Below are 18,009 nucleotides of genomic sequence, written 5' to 3'. Positions count from 1 at the left end.
CTTGGTTCCTACAAAACTAAGTCTGGCATGGTAAATAACCAAGTTCTGTAATTCAGAACTGCTTGTCTTTCCTTTGAGAAATGCTGGCGCTTCTAGCTATGCTAGCAGGTGGTCATTATAAAGATCAGCAACTACACCATAATATTTTTCTTTTTCAATTTAGACTCACAAAAATAATTTAGTAGGTTTTTTTTTTTAAATGTGTGCTTATATAGTAGAAGTGTCACATTTAGAGAAAAAGTTAGAATATGAACTATAGATGGGCTGCTTAGGGTTTTGTCTGCTTGAAGCTTAGAAAACCCTGAGGGTAAAGCAACTTCTCAGCACCTGTCCCAGTGACCGATAATCCTTACAGTGAAAATCTTTTTTCTTCTCTCACGTTGGAACCTCCCTTGTTTTAATTGATGGCACTTCCTGTATTATTCCCTCCCACGCACCTCAGCAGAGAACTCATCTTCATCTTCTCGGTAACCCACTCTGTTGGCTGCCATTAGGTACCCTTGAGCCTCCTCTTCACCAGATTGAAAGTTTAGATTACTTTAAAATCTACATGTACTTTCAATTTGTTTTCAGCTGCAGTCTTTTAAAAATGGGTTGTCAAGTGTTTACTTTTAAAATAGCATGCAACCTGTATTTCATGTCCTGCCAGTTCCTGTGGAATGAGGTTTAAAAGGAAATGTTTTTGCCCATCAGTTCTAGTATCAGAATTATATCTGGGAGCTAGAAGAATGGTTTGATAATCCTCGTAATTTGTTTTATCCATAGCAGGATACATGAATTTTTCAGAACAGTTGAGTTCCCTTTGCTAGCTTTGCTGGTTGATTTTGATATGAATGCTGTCACATTGTTCATGATTTAGCGTTAAGGATATGGTCATTTACGATAGCAGTCCAGACGAATATCATAGATCTTTTGCACCTATGCTTTTTTAGATACATTTAAGTAATGTAGATTTTAGAAAGGCACTGGAATAATCTTTCTAGAAAATAATTATGGTATTATGCTGTTCAAGCTTACTTTTTTTTTTTCTTTAGAATGAAACTGAACTAACAGAATTAAGAAAGGTGCTTTCAGTAGTGAAAGGAACCAAATTGGATGATGAATATGGTGGATCTGTCCAATTTAAATGTAACATAAAGAACTGTTGATATTTATGAAGCTCAAGTCTAGTGCCTTTTTGTTGAGCTATTACTTCACAAAAATTGTCAGTATTACAAGACTTTGGATTTTTTTGTTTCCTGTGGAATAGACACTTGTTTGTATCTCATGTGCTTTCCTAAAGTATATCTTTATTTTAAATCCTTCTCTAGAAAACTGAGTCCCTGACATCTGTTATCCAAGAGCCTGGAGCAGCAGAGAGAAAGTTTCTACAATGAGGAGAAATTACCTGCTAGGTAAGTTAAGTGCCAATGTGTAGCAGCAATCTGTGATGATCTCAGTGGGGGGGGGGGGGAAATTTACCCCTTAACTGATTATGAAAGTTGAATCAACTGCTGTGGTAGTAAGTGATTTAGAGATAGTAGACATTGGAAAAGGCCTTGGATGAGCAATGAATAAATGTTTGTGACCTGTACATGTAATGTTCATTCTGAGCAATGATGAAACTTTACTCAAATATTCAGTGAAGTAAGTTGTCCTACTTTTTTGCAAAACATGTGAAGATGAACTTAAGTTCTGTGAGTGTTCTAGGAGGAGGTAACTGGTAAATTGTGAACATCTCTGTACCTAGGCAGATAAAATATGTATAGGTATAATAAACTATGTGTATTTAGCTCTCCTTGTCATTTTATACTGTAGCGCATTGTCAAGCTGCTTGGTATTTCAGGTAAATTTGAAGTGACAATTCATTATAGGAAATTAGATGTGACTGATTTCCTTTGTGAGTAAATTTTAAATTAAAATGTGTAGAAAGTAGTAAAGGTAACCGTCTGCTGTACATTTGATGACAGCTCAAGTACTGAATTATTGACCATTGCTTTGTGTTGTCTGTCCATTTACTGTTTGTGGATCTTTTTACACTATATTATTGTTACTGCATAGGAAAAAATATTTGTGTTCAACAGTCTTGGTGACCTCTGGAAAGGTTAGTTTAGAGTTTAAAATATGGTTCACACTTAAATAGTCAAGGAGATTCTGGTAAAGAAGCCTACAGAATATTATGTTTTGTAGTTTGAGGCTATATAGCATTTAAATGCTATAACAACCATTTAAACGCTTTAACAATTTACTGTTAAAAGTATTTTTCGTCTTGGTTTGCCTCTTGTTATGCTTATTGACAATGTGGGAATTCCCAAAGTAGTCCAAGAGACATAAGTAAAACATAACTTCTTTTGAACTTCAAGGTTTTGACACATTCTTTTTTTTCAGTGTTGTTTTTTTTTTTTTTTTTTTTTAAAAAAACCCACAGCATTAGAGGTTTGTTCAGCAGTGAAGTTCTACTTTTTCTTTATGCTTTCTTTGACATTGAGAATACATCAAGTGTTTCAACAATATGTTAGCATTTATATTTGTGAATATAATAGGAGTTTGTTAGGTCTAGGTTATTGCCATTGCTGCACTTAAATCTGGAAAGCAAAAGCCATTAAGTTCAGGAGCAGTTGGTCATTGGTTGTTATATGCATGATCAGGTGCTAGAAAACCTTACTTCATGCACCTTACTTCAAGCAAAAAAAAAAAAAAAAAAAAAAAAAAGCTTAACAAGAAACCCTCTGATATATTCTGAAGTACATTTAGCTTTAATTGGCATATTACATCAATACCATTATCCCATTTCCAAACCCACTAAGTATTACTAAATCCACCTAAAACTACTGCAATTTAAAAATTAATATTTAAAATTTTCCTTCAAAAATTGAGTTTTAACAAGCCAAGCTTATTGTGATTGTCATTACTGACTCTCTAGTAATTTTTTTTATTCTTTTTCTCTGTAGGTGTTCAAACCTCTGATTCGGTCACCAGGTGTTAATGAGGAAGAAAACGTCTCTGATTAACACAGTTCTGGTAGCTTGTAGTTTGGTTTTTTTTGTTCTGTGGTGTTTGAGGAGAGATTTGGGAAAAACTTCAAGGAATGGAGTTAGCTCACAGTTTACTACTTAATGAAGAAGCATATAACCAGCTTGGTGAATTTCAAAAAGCAGAGTTCATTTTTGAATGGTTACAGTTTTTGGAAAAACTTTTACCAGTGACTAGCAAAGTAAGTATAATGAGACTTCAGAAGAAATGAACATTATAGAGCTGTTTCTCTGTCTTTTTTTTTAAAAACAAAGAGCAGTATTCAATTTCATTTGCTTTATGTCTCTTATGTACATGCAATGAAAGTATATTCAGTGCTACCAGAAGCTTTCTAAATGTTGCAGATTGTGGTCACAGGCCTTCAAGTGACAGAGCCACTTGTCCAATGAAAGGAATTTTTAATAATTAAAAAAACCCCCCTCAGATTATTACTTCAAGATTTTGCAACCCCGTGATGAAGAATGGCAGTCGTGTACATCTTTCTCTTTTGTTTTTTTTTTTTTTTTTTCCCTAATCAAGAGATAAAAGATCTCTTTCCAGCCAACTCTCCAATTGTTTGGTTCACTGTTCAGTGCATATTAAGTAGGATATGTGGATATATGACAGTAAGCCAACCTAGATAATGCTGTGTAAGAGTTACGATATTTGTGTTAAAATACGTAAATTAAATATAGTGCCAGGCTCTTTTTTTTTTCTTAAGAGCATTTTAAGAAAATTATATAAGACTAAGATAGGTGATTGTTTTAAGACAAGTTCTTTCCTTTCCAATGCTCAACTTCTTGAAACTCTGGTAAAGTTCTTCTTTGCTACTTAAAATACAATAATTCTTAGAAATATAGTAATTGAAAACAGGCATAAAAGAAGCAAGAAAAGGCAATTTTGTTGTAGTAAGATATAACTATACAAATGCCATAAGAAAAGTACTCCTCAAATGCTGCTAGAAAGAATTATGCTCTGAAAAATGTGATTTTTTTTTTTTTTTTTTTACAGAGAATAAAATAGTCACATACTTGAGATGGCTTTTCTTTCAGTAGAAATGTGCAATAAAATTTCATTTTAATTAAGAATGTCAGATTATCAGAATGACAGTAATAAAAAGTAAAGATAATTAGCATTAATTATCTTTAATTAACTTTTAAATTTAACTGATATTTAGCTGGTTACTGATTTTATTTCCAGGCTGATATAAGGGAAAATCAGAAGAAACTGGTTGAACAATTGACTTCTTTATTAAATAATTCACCAGGACCTCCTACTAGACGGCTTGTTGCCAAGAATTTAGCTGTACTTTATAGCACTGGAGACACTTTTTCTGTTTACCAAACAATTGACAAATGCAATGAGCTCATTCGGAGCAAAGATGATTCACCAAGTTATCTGCCTACAAAACTGTAAGTAATTTTTTTTTTTTTTAACCCCAAACTTCAAATTACTATTGTGGATGTATGTGGAAACTGTCAGAAGTATTTTTTTCTCTTGTACTACATATGTAAAATTTTTAGGCTTGAACATTAAAAAGAGAAAGTGAATTAATCTGAAACCTGAAAGCTAATTGTAATTGCTTCCTTCCTTCCTTGTTATAATATAGGTATTATAACAATTTTATTTTAATAGCTTAGTATATGCTGCCTTCAGCACAGAAGTACTTGTGCAGTATTTTGTATATTCTTTCCTGTGTCTTTACTGGAAAGTTTTGAGGAAGAAGTTCAATTGCACGTTGAGGGGGGAATTCAGGTTAGTACTTTACGACATAAATTACCCTTGAAAGTTTAATAAGCTTCAAATATATTTTTCTCCCATGCTGCGAAATTTCTTGTTATGATTCACATAAATATAACATAAAATCAGTTGCATTCAAAAGCTTCAAAATCACATTACTTTTGGAGCATTTAACACAGAGGCAATTTGTTGGCTGATTGGAGTCAGTGTAGGCTGCATATGTTGGAACAAAATTTGACGTACCTAGCTAGCTAGTAATTACGGGATCCACTGGAAAGAAATGCCTTGAGCAATTTGAAAGCTGTCCTGAACTAATTTATTTAGGAGTGTAGGAATGCTAGACTTGTTGCTATCATTCAGATCTGTAACAACCTTATGCTTTAAGGTAAATCGAGTCCAGTTTATGCTTTAGGTCTTTTCAGTGAGGGGACCAAGTTAGCTTGCAGTACTTATTGCCATATTGAATAAGCCATGCTTTACAGCAAGTCAAACAAACCCTGCTTGTTAGAAAAAAAAGGTGAAGAAAGCTTTTTGTAACTAACTTACTTAACATTAGTAAAAGAAAACAAATAGTTACCTGATGTGGTGCTTCTGAGATCACTACTACAGGATGCATAATAAAACAAGTAATATGCAAGTGTTAGATATTGTATGTGTGCATCAGGAACCAAAATGGTAGTAGACACTTGGTGATCTCCAGCCAGACAACAGAAAATCAGCCCAGAGAGAAAACCAGCAATGGACAGCAGAGTTATGAAGGGGCAGGTGTTTGGAAAACAAGAAGGTAATAATAGTGCTGAGAAGAGCAGTAAAGTACAACTTTAAAAAAAAAACCTTTAAAGTACAACTAAAAAAAGAGCAGACAGGTACAACTCCAGGTACAAAATTGAGTTATTGAGTACGTTTCTTGATCTGGCTGGGAAACTGGATATAGTTAGTAAGAAACATCTGAAAGTGTGTCCTAGTTTGGCTGGGATAGAATCATAGAATCAGTTTTCTATTCAAGGAAGCTGCATTTTGAGAAGACTGCAGCACCCCATTCAGTGAGAATAAAGCTGATAAGACACTTTGGTTTTGTTTGTGGCCAGCCATGGTATGTGGGTCTCTGTAGTGGTCGAGGTCTTTGGCAGTTTTGAGTTAGCCAGGTGCTGGAGCTCCGAGGAGCAAAGGGCAGCTGACCCAAGCCTGCCAACAGAAGTATTCCATACCATAAACATCAAATTCAATGTAAATTAGAAAGTTTACTGGGGACAGACCCACCTCCTGATGGCCACCATCTCTGGAAGGTCTGGCCCATCACTCTGCTCCCGAGGCAGTCTCTCCTGCATACTGTGGGGCAGTGGTGCTTGTGGGGCCTGCACAGCTCACGACCACGACTCTAGTGGAGTATAACTTTGTGTATTTTTCTATATTAATATTAGTTTTTAGAATAATTATTTTACTTCATTAAATCTGTTGCCATTTCAACCCGTGGGTCTCCTTTCCTTTTCCCAATTCCTTCTTCCAGAGGAGGAAGTGATTGGGTGATAGAGCAACGGGCTAAACAAAGACAGTTTATAGCTAAACACCTAAAGTCTAGCAGACAGAACAGAGAACCATGAACTGTTACTGAAGGTTGTGAAACCACATTTTAAGTTTTGAAATATTATGAATTAACCTTCACTCCTGAAACCATGTACCTCTTTCATGATAGTGAAGAAAATTAGAATAAAACATCATCACGCATTAATGATACAGTGTACAAAGCAGAGCAGAATCTGTCTTCCTCCTTTGCTTCACATGCTAGCCCTGTTTCTTACAACTGGAGTTTCCCAAAAATACAGTTTTTGCAAGGAGTCAGTTACATTTCCAGTAGCATAATGGTTTTTTTAGTTGTTCTAATTGACCTTGTGTGCAATCCTTTCAGTTGAGACTAAGTTTGCTGTGAAGGGTCTTAGTCCTGCAATGTGAAGTACTGCTATACTATTGACTTCTCAACAGTGAGATGCTTTAGCATTATAGGTGAGTTGTAGTATGGGACAGAGCTCTGCAGGTCTTCCTTGCTTTAGCTGCAAGATGCCATGCTGGAGGAAGTGGGATGATGTCAACTTAGCAAAGTGGGATGAGTCTATTGGCAGTAAGGCAGAAATGGCACAGGCAGACAGAAGTGGCAGATATCCAGAGACAGAAGGCAGAGAAGGAGCTAGGGGAGAAAGATGGCAGTGTTCAGAGTCCTGCAGGGTATGTAAGCAGTAGTGAAGAGAGGAAATAAGAGATGAAATGGAGAAAAAAAAATAGGAATAAAATACGATTTACCTCAAACAAGGTTTGGAAAAGGTATTTCTTACAGTACTGACAGTGAGACAACAGGCTACAGAAAAATAATTAGAACTACGGAACTCTATGATGCAAAATCTTTCAGTGTGGGCTGCAAGTATATGGAATACTTGATGTTCAGTGAAGACAGACTGCCTTTTTTTTTTTTTTCTTCTTGTTTTAAGAAATACTAATTAAAGTGTTGTCCTGTTAGCCATCTGTCCTTATTTAACATACATGCCCATGTTATCTGGGAGCAACACTTCACCATCATTGCTCCATAACCTTAACCTTAACCTTAGTCAGGTGCACACATAAAATTGAGTGTGATGTGAATGCTGTATCTGGTCAGACAAACAGGTCATGTAGTATGAATACAGCTTTGCAGTACAACTTTAGAAAACTTCTTAAAAGATCTTAGAAAATGTTATAACTTAAAAAAAGACTTTTTGAAACTTTTTTTTTTTAAACTGTTTTAAAAAAGACTAAGTTTTAAAAATGTGCACTAGGGCTGCTTTTAAACCATAAACATTCTTGAGGCCTTTGGCTGGTCAGCAAACTTTCACAGCTGATCTCGGTGCTATTTTACCACATGTTTTAAGGATCTCAGTTCTGCACTTTTGTTGGTACCTCTCCAAATGCAATTGTTAAGGTAAAATTTGAGAGAAAACAACCTAAATGTATCTTATATAAAGAGTTGTATATCAAAATGGAGGTGCTGCCAGGGATGAAAAAACATAGGCAGAGAGGCATTTCCCTGCCAAACTTGTCTAAATTTCCAGGCTTCATTGGAAACTTCTGCCTGTTATTTGTCATTTGACAGGTTGTTTCACTCAATAGTTAATAAAGTTTGGAGCTGAAGAAACATTTCTGGAAAAAAACCCATGCAGAGTCATGATACAATCCTAGAAGGCGGTAGAAATGCTTCCCAAGTCCTGTGCTTTGACCTTTGAGAGAAACTTAAATATCGATGTGCAGAGTCATAGAATCACAGGATGTCTGGGCTGGAAGTGACCTCCAAAGGTCATCTAGTCCTTTCCTAGCGCAGAACCGGCTGAATTCTCATCTTTACTTGACTAATTTTACTCATCAACAAATAACACCACTTTGTTGCTAGAAATCACTGTTCAACACTGAATCATTCATTCATTCATCACTGGAGCACGTTGCAATGCAGCCAGCCATGTAAGACTGTTTGCAGGTTGTACCACAATGTACTAATGTAGTTGTGGTTTGGGATTGGTTTTGCCTGTGTTTGTTAAATATTCCTTCTTCAGGTTATGATGTGAATTATATATCTTGAGGCTAATTAAAGGGAATATCTGTGACCATCAGATGATCAATTTAGTAGTGAGATGATGGAATTGTAATGTTACACCCAGCCACACCATGAACAAAACTAAAATCCACACTGTTGGTGGGTACTGCGTTGGATAAAAGCAGTAATTAAAAATGTTGCTGTAGTGAAAGTAGGATCTTAGAATGATAAGAGATCAAGAACGTCAGGTTTGGGTTTTGTATTGTGCTTTGTCATTTAGGGAATTACTGCTAACTGCTACTGTTAAATGCATTTTTCTAATTAAGAATGTGTTCAGTATGAGACTTTAAAATTTTTTTATGTGAAACTTGAATTCAGTTGGGGAATAAGTAAAATGTTGCTGAAGGGAGTGCTGAGCAGTGTCACTGCATATTTAAGAAGCTCTGGCCAGAAACCTGAAAGGTGATTAGAGATTTTTTTTTCCTTGTAGTCATAAAATGAATTGGTTTAGTTACAGATCTGTCAGTAAAAAAGCAATAGTTTTTTTTTTATTCAAAGGAAAAGAGTCTTTAATTAAGCAACTGTTTCTTTAACAATGTTTAGCTTTTTTGCTCTTGCTAAAGGAGATGCTGAAGAGCGCGCAGACTCCAGTTGTTAGTATTTCACCTGGAAACTAAATTCAGAATCTGTTTGCAGTGAAAAGGACATGAGATTGTATTTTCACTTCCTTCAAGGTGTTTCCTTGTTGTGTATTGTTATACATAAACATTAGAATTTTAATTACTTGGACCATTTGCAATCTACTTTGGACCACTGAGTTGTCAATAAACCTGTCCCTGACTACTTCTAGAAGCATCTGCCATAGACAGCATGATATGGGACATGTTTAGTTAGAAATTAATGTTAAGGTTTAAAGGTGGATATGGAAATTGTATTCTTATCATCAAATTTATTGGAAGTTTGTATTGCCTGAATTCTTGTATTAACCAAGTTATTTTTCCAACCTTTTTATCTGCCTGTCTCCTAAAGCATTGAGTGTGTGTCACACACACTTTTTTTCCCTATTTATAATCCACTTAACATTTTTGGGACATTGTGTGTGGTTATTTTGTTGTTTGTCCATTGATTACAATAGTCATCTTACTCCCTTTCATCTATTCCTGCATCCATTTTCACACATCTTTGGATTTGCTTTTGTTTTAGTGCTGCGGTGGTATGCTTGGGCTATTTATACAAAAAATTGGGAAGAATTTTGGGAAACAGTTTTACTGACACCGTTGGGAATGTTCTTAAAGCAATGAAGAATGCAGAGGTATTGGAACAGCATGTTTAAAAAAATGATTGGAAAAATGATAGGATGTTTACTGTTAGTAACTTGACCAATGAACAGGAGAAAATGCGTAACAATACATGAAAAAATTGTGGAAAGTCATAGGACAAAAATCAGTGTCTAAATTTGAAATAATTGCTGAAGAGTTAATGGATTATGACTATAAAATGATGGTTCATAGCTATTCCCGATCAGATTTAATGAAAAACTTGATTAACTAGAAAATCTAATTGCCCTTTAAATGACAACTCTTATGCTTCAGCTTGTACTTCATGTTTTGAGTTTTAAACTACTAGTGACTACTTTTTAATAGAATATTGAATTATTATTTTCACTTGCTCATAGAGTTACAGAGTAAGTTATCTGCTTTAACTCACTTCAGTATAAAGAGATCTCCAAGTTGGAAAGGCCCAGACTGTTGTTTACCTGTTGGAGTAGTTGGCATTTTGTATTTCCAAGGAGCTTAGGGTTACAAAACTTTCACATTTCTCCTTTTCATCTTTTCAGTCTCAAGGTCGTTATGAAATCATGCTTAGTTTGCAAAATATATTAAATGGTTTAGGAGCTGCTGCTATCCCCTGTCATAGAGATATTTACAAAGCTGCCCGGTCATGTTTGACAGATCGATCCATGGCAGTTCGATGTGCTGCTGCAAAGGTAAAGTGCTCTTATAGCTGTTTTTATGAAATAAGCTCCCTAAATAAAACTCTGTTTTAGTGGATGATGACCACAGCAGTAAATGCATAGTTTGCTTATCTTTATTTCTTTGATACTGTCTTTGCAGTGAAAAATAAGTAATTTTAGTACAAAGCAACATGCTTAATTTGTTAGGAAGAATACTGTACTACGTAGCACATTAAAATTTTTGCTGAGTGCTTTTCCACATCAAAACATTTTTGTTTCCCTTTTCTGTGTAGTGTCTACTTGAACTTCAGAATGAAGCAGTATTTATGTGGAGTACGGACCTGGATAGTCTTGTGACCTTGTGTTTTAAATCCTTTGAAGGTTCCAATTACGATGTGCGCTTAGCAGTGTCAAAACTTTTAGGCACAGTATTGGCCAGAGCTCTAACTTCTAAGCAGACAACAGGTAAAGTATGTACATTGTTCGCTTATTTCTCATCTGTAAAAATCTGTCAGATAAGAAACTCTCAAGTTATGTTGAAGCCTGAAGTAAAAACTCATTGTAAGCTTCATCTGACTGTTTATATCTCTGTTTTGGACTTTGTTTTGGTAACGTTTTTCTTCTGAAGTGCTGTGGTTTTGGTTGTGTTAACCTAGATATGTATAGGGTTTTTTTAAACTAAAAGAAAAGAGTATTTTTTTCTAATGACAAAATAAGCAAGGAAAAAAGTTTGGTATAACCATTTTTCTCTGTTACAAGGTTATTAGTCTGTGCAGAGAAATTAGTAGCCTCAAGAATTTAAAGGCAAGGTAAGTTTACACAGTGTAAATAGACTAAGATTTGAGGGAGTGTGTTTGTAAAACTAAGGAGTTAAGAATATCTTCAAGCTGTTTTTCCACAGTCTGGGTTGTCAAGCAATACAAATGTGATCAGAAGCAGAATGAGCATGCAATTTTATTCACTCAAGAAACCATGTAACAGTTTTTGCTGACAGACAGAACTTGATCTAACTGAAGCATCCTGGCACAAAGTTAACGTCTCTGATCTTTGCTCTCGTGCAGACTGGGCGGTTTTAGTCCAATCTTAGGAGCCCAAAGCTAAGTATCTACCTGTAATCTAAGCAGAATGTAACAGGATGCAGAGTAAGTGTGATTCAGACTGTCCTGCTTTTAATAGCATCAGAGAAGACCTTCAGTGGAATAAGCAGCTAATGACTGCCTTTCAAAATTCTTGAGGCTGTGTATTTGCACTGGAGACTCTGATGTGTTGATTTGTATTTTTCTAAGAATCTTTTGGAGAGAATGATTGTGGAACAGGAAACAATCAGCACTTTTTCCCAGTGAAGTAAAAAAAAAAAAAAAAAAAAAAAAACCACCTGATTTTACAGACTCAGTAGTTTTCTTTCATCTTTGTAAGCAATGTAGTTGTATTTCTAAAATGCTGCGATAAGGTTATATAAGAATATCATCAACTGTTTGGTTGAGTTTTTTTAGTTACTTTTATTTATTTTAGTTGTAAAATAAGCTGGAGCTAAGTGAGAGAAATTAGGTGGGGGCTAGAAGGGGCTAAGGGTGAGGTGGAGGGAGCATTATATGAAGAAGTGTACAGTCATGAAGTTTTTGCCTTGTATCATATAACCTGCTGGTACTGGGTTGGGATTTTTTTTTGACATAATTATCTCAAATCCTCTCATTCCTTTTCCCACTTCATATTTCAAAGAGAGTGAAAAATGCAGTGAAAATTTTAGGTCAGTTAGTGACCTTGCACAGTGTGCAACTGTCATGCTAAGTTTGCACGCCTATATCTCAGTATGTATTTTAGATGAACTTTCTATCAAGAAATAAAGCAATGGAATAGGAGTTAGGGATAGTCTTCCTAGAAAACAGTAACTATATTTGACTTTTCTCAGTCTTTTGGAGAGCTGATTTAATACAAAGGTGAGATGTTTTTATTTCTAAGAAAATCTGTAGCTGTACCCTTACATGATTAAGCATGGCAGAGATGTGATCTGCCCTGCCCGGAGTTGGGAATGCAGGGCTGTCTTTGGCAGTAGGCTGGAATGAGTTGGAGTTGGGGTGGTAGGAGTAGGCCACACAGACCCTTTTTTTGTAAAGGCAGTGTAGCTTACATGGTAAACACTGAGGGAAGGTCAAGGTATGTAGACATATTAGGCGATGGCCTAAACTGTTTAAAGATAGCTGAAGCAAAAAAACTGGAGAAATACTGTGGTTCACTGGAGCACTGAATCCTATAATATCTTAGTTTCTGTTTTGAAATTATGCTCAAACAGTATTTGGGTTTGGTGGTGCTGCTGCATTTGTGTAAATTGCTTTTTCAGAAACGATCAGAGTTGAAAATATTTTTATAAAATGCAACAAGTTTTACAGAGCTATTTCTCTAAAGATTTCTATCTATTCTTAGCAACCACCAGGCATAACTTCCGCAGAGTCTCTTTGGAAGAAGCTATGGAGCTACTGGGAACTGGATTTCTGCGTGGAAGTTGTGGATTTCTACGAGCCAGTGGCGATATGTTGAAAGGCACCAGTTCAGTCAGCAGAGATGTTAGAGTTGGAGTCACTCAGGTTTGGATTACGTTAGTTAGGATTTTCTGAGATGGCTAAACATTCCTGGTTTGCTCCCTGTATCTCTCTTCTTTCATCCTTTTTTTGTATCTGTGATGAAATGTATGCACTTTAAAATAAGGATTTGCATCTTGAGTTGTCCTAGAAAGGAAAGAAAGTATTTCTGATGTTGCTTGTTGTTTACCTGATAGTTTGAAATTTTCAAAATTATATAGATATTATTTGTGAAAGCATCACATGATCTCAGTTTCAAGTAAGTGATATAAACAGTACATTTCACAAATCTTTTAATTTAAAACTTGATACCTTATGTCTAAAAGTGAAAGAGAGAAGTTAGAAGTATTCCTTGAACTGGAATAATTTTCTTCTATACAGGAAAAATCTCAGTCCTGTTCTGAAAGAACGGTTCTGCTTTGAGTAAGTGCAAGAAAGAAAAGGAAAAGATAATTTAGTGGGGAACACCCCCCAAATATCTGTTTTGCTGTGTTCCAGGATGCTCATTTAGAGCATAGAATCTTGTTAACAGGCCATATAGTGCATGCTGGTAAAAACAGTATGAATTTTTCAGATAATATCAGATTGGCTGCTTTCTGTAAGTATTATCTTAAATGGCATTTACATGCTGACACCTAGATAGTCAAATATTAAACCTGTGAATCAAGAGAAAAGGTTATGATGAACATTTGCATATCATACAGCTGCAATTATTTTAATATGTTACAGTCCCCACAGCTGAGATAGCCCCCCTTGCCAATAAAGGATTTTTTCAGTGCACTTCAACTTCTGCAGTGCAAAAGAATCTGTAAATTAGCTTGAATTACTGACAAAAGCTGCCAGACTTTGCACCGAAACAGCTAGAAGTTGGTCACAAATTGTCTTCTATGCTCAGTTCCTGCTGGGTTTGAAGCATTAGCTCCTAGCAGAGAGACAGAAAAGCTGGGGAACAATGCTACCTTGACCACTGTTTGCCTTGAAAACGCATGCCAGACTCCTAGGGTGCTCTGTATACATGGTGGTTTTATTAGTTTTCCAGGAGCAGGTATTTCAGTCCAATGTTTTGACTATTTGTACTGATTTTTGGCAGGTGTCTCCTTTATCATGCATTTCCACATTAAGACGATAGTGCCTGTGCCAGGTGGTACAATCTAATCATACCAGGACAGTTAAAGTAGTGCAATATTTCTATAAGAAAAACCTGAGAAATTGTGCATCTATCGGTGCCTGTGACTAGAAAAAAAAACTTGGAGTTATACAATATATTATTATGTGAGTTGCAGCTTCTTATAAATTAGAAAATAAGAAAAACAATGAGGATTACTCCTTAGATGTGGAAGAAGAATTTATATTTGTTCTAGACACAGCCAGGTTCAAGATGGAATTCAGAATATAGCCTTGGCAGTATGACTCTTCGGAAGTCTATTGATGCTGTTTATTTCCTCAGTTTTCAAATCTGTAAAGCAGAGAAAACGTGCTGGTACGTTATGAAGCCTAAGGAGCATTTCTCAAGAGCAACTAGATGCTAACTTTCTTTTACATGAGTAATTTCAGTTTTAGTATTAGACACAAGACAAATCATGTGTGAGGCAAATACAGAAGTTTGTTGGTATGGGTGGTAGTTGTGAACTTTCTTATGTGGGATTTGTTGTGCTCATTTACATATTATTGGGTATTGTATTCTCTTGGTGGTACCACATCCGTTCTTTAAAAAAAAAAAAATTCCAACAGATGCACATGGAAGGCATTTGTGAGGGAGCATATCATGTGGCAAAATAAATGGTCCTGTGGTTGTTAGATTTGTAAAATGACTCTGCATTTTCTCTTTGTTGTGACAAATGTAGTCTTTTTAGGTACCTCCACTACAAGGCAAACAATTAAAAGTCATTGAGATGAAGAGCAGTGCTTGAGGGATGCAAATACTCCCTAATTCAAAGCCTGTAATAACAAAGTCCTCTCAGGGTTATGGGTTATAGTTTTGTAACATAGTAGTTCTTAAAATGCATTCATACATTAAATTTGAGTTCCATGTGCAGAATGTTAAATAGCTGGAAGCTGTTGTTCAGTGAGACCAAACACAGTGTTTTACATAACAAGTGCTTGTGCAGGGTAAACTGTTGTTTCTCACACTGTGGGCTGAAATAACACGGGCAAGCAGCTTGAATTAACTTACAGGCAAAGCAGGCTGCAGTATTGGTAGTACAGTTTTGATAGTAATTTTAATTACTTAAAATAGACCCAAAAAAATTGCGGCCAGCTGAAATTGCTCAATACGTACGTGATTTATGGACGCATAAAAGTTTGAGTAATCTCAGTTTAGTGATGTTCTAGTTTTGGAAGTGTGCAGAGATTGAAAAAAACCCTGTATATAAGAATAGCTGGCAGTGTTTTCCCAGATTATTTTGCTCTAAAATATGGCTTCTTTTCAAATCTCTTCCAGGCATATGTGGTATTTGTCTCTACATTAGGAGCACAATGGCTTGAAAGGAACTTCTCTGCCTTCCTTTCCCATATTCTAGATCTGGTGTCTCAGTCTCACCCTAAGGCTGTTGAGAGTCAGATGGATGCTGTCGGCTGTCGCCGCTGTGTTTCATTTATTCTTCGAGCTACAGTAGGAGGCCTTCTTGGGGAAAAGGCTCAAATTGCAGCTGCCAAGGAGATTTGTCAGGCCATCTGGAAACTGAAGAAAGTTGTGGGTATGGGTCTAACAAGATTATCCCTTTGGGCCTCTGTTTTTCCTTTTTTAAGTGATTGTCCAATTTCCTAATCCACAGACTGCAGAAACAGAATATCTAGTGCTGATTTATTACCAGAATAATGTAGAGGGCTTTTGATGGACTGCTTTGTTTTTAACTTGTGCTGGTTATTTGTGTGTGTCTGGGTCCCTGCATGTTTGTATCCACACAAGTGTAAATATAGTTTTTAGCACTTCTTCCTTGGTGAATGTAATTTTAACCAATTACAAATATAATAAAATAAATATATGTAGTAATAAAAGATATATATTATTGTAAAATAAGTTAAATTGGCAGTTAATATATAGCCAGAGTCTGCCTTCCTGTTCAGAGCAGCTGACACGACTGATGTTTCAAAAAAGAACCTTGTTTTCCTAATCAACAAAATGAGCATTTCTACTGGAGAAAAAAAGATCTTTTGCATGGTAAAGTCTTGCACACAGATTCCAAAAAAAAGCTGCGGATCTCCCACCGTTGTCCCTGTAGGGGAAAAGAAAGAGAATGCTGTGCATAACCAGCTGTCCACCGGTGTGCAGCTGCATGTTAGGTATCTAAGTGTTTAATGTCTAAACTGACATGATTGTTTGTGTCTCAGAAGATAAACTTAAAAAATACTGCAGGTTTTCCCCTCCCTGTTTATTACCTGCCTGCACCTTCTCACTTGCTTGCTCTCCCACTCTTTTCTTCCCTTTTTTCCTACTGTGTAATAAAGTCTAGCAAGTTGTATCAAACCATGACCTCGTCAAATCATTTTCAGTGAGGCTTGGCAGTAAGGCCCAGAATAGCATGCTTCTTACTAGCCACTGTACTCCATCACTTAAAGATAAGGTATTTGGTATTTCCATTTTATCTACCATCCTGCCCTCACAGACATTACTACACTTTCCATTTGAGTAGGAGAAATGTACTTGTCTCAGCAAAAGTAAACCTTTATGAAAAACAGTTTGATCAGTAATAAAACGAGTAATGGTAAAAGCTCTTTTGATAATATAAACAAGTTACCATGGGAAAACTCTGTTTGTTTCATTTTGGTAATGGTTTCATGAGGATCTTCCTGTATTATCAGATGCTGCAATGAGTGACAATAACTTGGAAACAAGAACTAGTGCAACAGATGTAACAACAAGTCAGCACGTACTTGTGTGTGCACTTCAGGAACTCGGAAGTCTTATCCATGGCTTAGGAACTACAGCAGCACCATTACTGCAGGACTCCAGTACAGGTACAAGCCCTGAATTGTTTCAGGATCCAGAGTACAAAATTATATTCCTTTATTCACTGTGACCTTCTCTGATTTCTTAGGGCTAGACTGTCAGTTCTTTCCAATCTGTTGGGATCCTCTGGTATTGACAATAGCAACCTTTCTTCTTGTGTGCTTTCTCCTTACCTGGACTTCCTTAGTTCTTTTCTGTTTTCTTCCACGAAATAGTTTAAAATAAAAAAAAATAAAAAAGAGTAAGAGGGGAACTTGACTACCTTACATGCTGTAGGAAATATTCAGGCATTTCCCAAAACAAAGGATTCTGTGTTTTCTCCAACCTGTACTAGTATGTTAATAAAAAAAAAAGTGCCAAATTTGTCACCACTAGGGTCATATTTAAATTCCAACACTTCATAACATTTATAGTAAATCAGTGTGATTGAGCTGGGTATCTTCATTTACCTTCATTGTTTTCACACAGCTGCAATTTTTTGGATGGGTTCAAGCGGACATCTGTTTTGACTGCATGGATTTCTGCTTTCTGGAGAATCCTTATGGATACTTTCTATGCATGTTGGTGAATAAGTGCATAATATGTTAGATTTTCTCCATATTATTACTTTTCAGGGTAACTTTTTTTGAAAAGTATTGAAGTACTTAAATTTGGTAGAAAACATTTCACAATAAGTATCGATAGTACTTTTTAAAAAGAAGTACAGAAACTGGACATCGTTTTTTTTAACATTTAACAATCTGCTTGCCTGTTTCTTAAGTATGTTTATGTATTTTATTTTCCAGGAGTTCTGGAAGCAGTAATTTCTGTCGTTCTGCATCCCAGCATTTCAGTCAGGCTGACCGCAGCGTGGTGCTTGCGCTGCGTTGCGGTCGCGCTGCCCTCCTATGTCTCCCTGCTCTTGGATCGCTGCATCGAACGTCTCGGTGCATTGAAATCCTCCCCAGAAGCAGTAACTGGCTACAGTTTTGCTGTTGCTGCTTTGCTGGGTGCAGTAAAACACTGTCCTTTAGGAATTCCACATGGAAAAGGGAAGGTATGGTCTGAATACGTTAATTATAAAAGTTCTTTGATGTTTATGCAGTAATGTTTGCATGTATTCTTTATGATGTGATCAAGTAACCCACTATATGGATGAGATGCTTACTTTCCTCAAGAAGGGGATTTTGAAGTGCATTGTGACTCAAACAAAGATGTGTTTCTAATAATTTATTAGCTACTCATACTGCTAGATTTTTCTAACGGA

The 18,009-nt window shown here is 36.1% G+C and overlaps 1 protein-coding gene across 1 annotated transcript; it reads left to right on the top strand.

Moving 5' to 3' along the window:
• Window positions 1-3,067: 3,067 nt before the first annotated feature.
• LOC103771593 (HEAT repeat-containing protein 5A-like) lies at window positions 3,068-17,799 on the top strand (the record flags this gene model as incomplete). Its single annotated transcript, XM_008938895.1, has 10 exons — window positions 3,068-3,193; window positions 4,192-4,403; window positions 9,488-9,590; window positions 10,122-10,271; window positions 10,532-10,703; window positions 11,847-11,853; window positions 12,670-12,820; window positions 15,255-15,510; window positions 16,616-16,771; window positions 17,549-17,799. Coding segments are annotated over exons 1-10 (1,584 nt in total), but the record flags the coding sequence as incomplete, so codon positions are not given.
• Window positions 17,800-18,009: the final 210 nt, after the last annotated feature.

This window comes from Merops nubicus, unplaced genomic scaffold (genome assembly GCF_000691845.1).
Source record: "Merops nubicus isolate BGI_N331 unplaced genomic scaffold, ASM69184v1 scaffold25254, whole genome shotgun sequence".
Taxonomy (NCBI): domain Eukaryota; kingdom Metazoa; phylum Chordata; class Aves; order Coraciiformes; family Meropidae; genus Merops; species Merops nubicus.
Note: the sequence above shows the minus strand (reverse complement) of the source record. Positions and strands in the feature narration are given on the sequence as shown.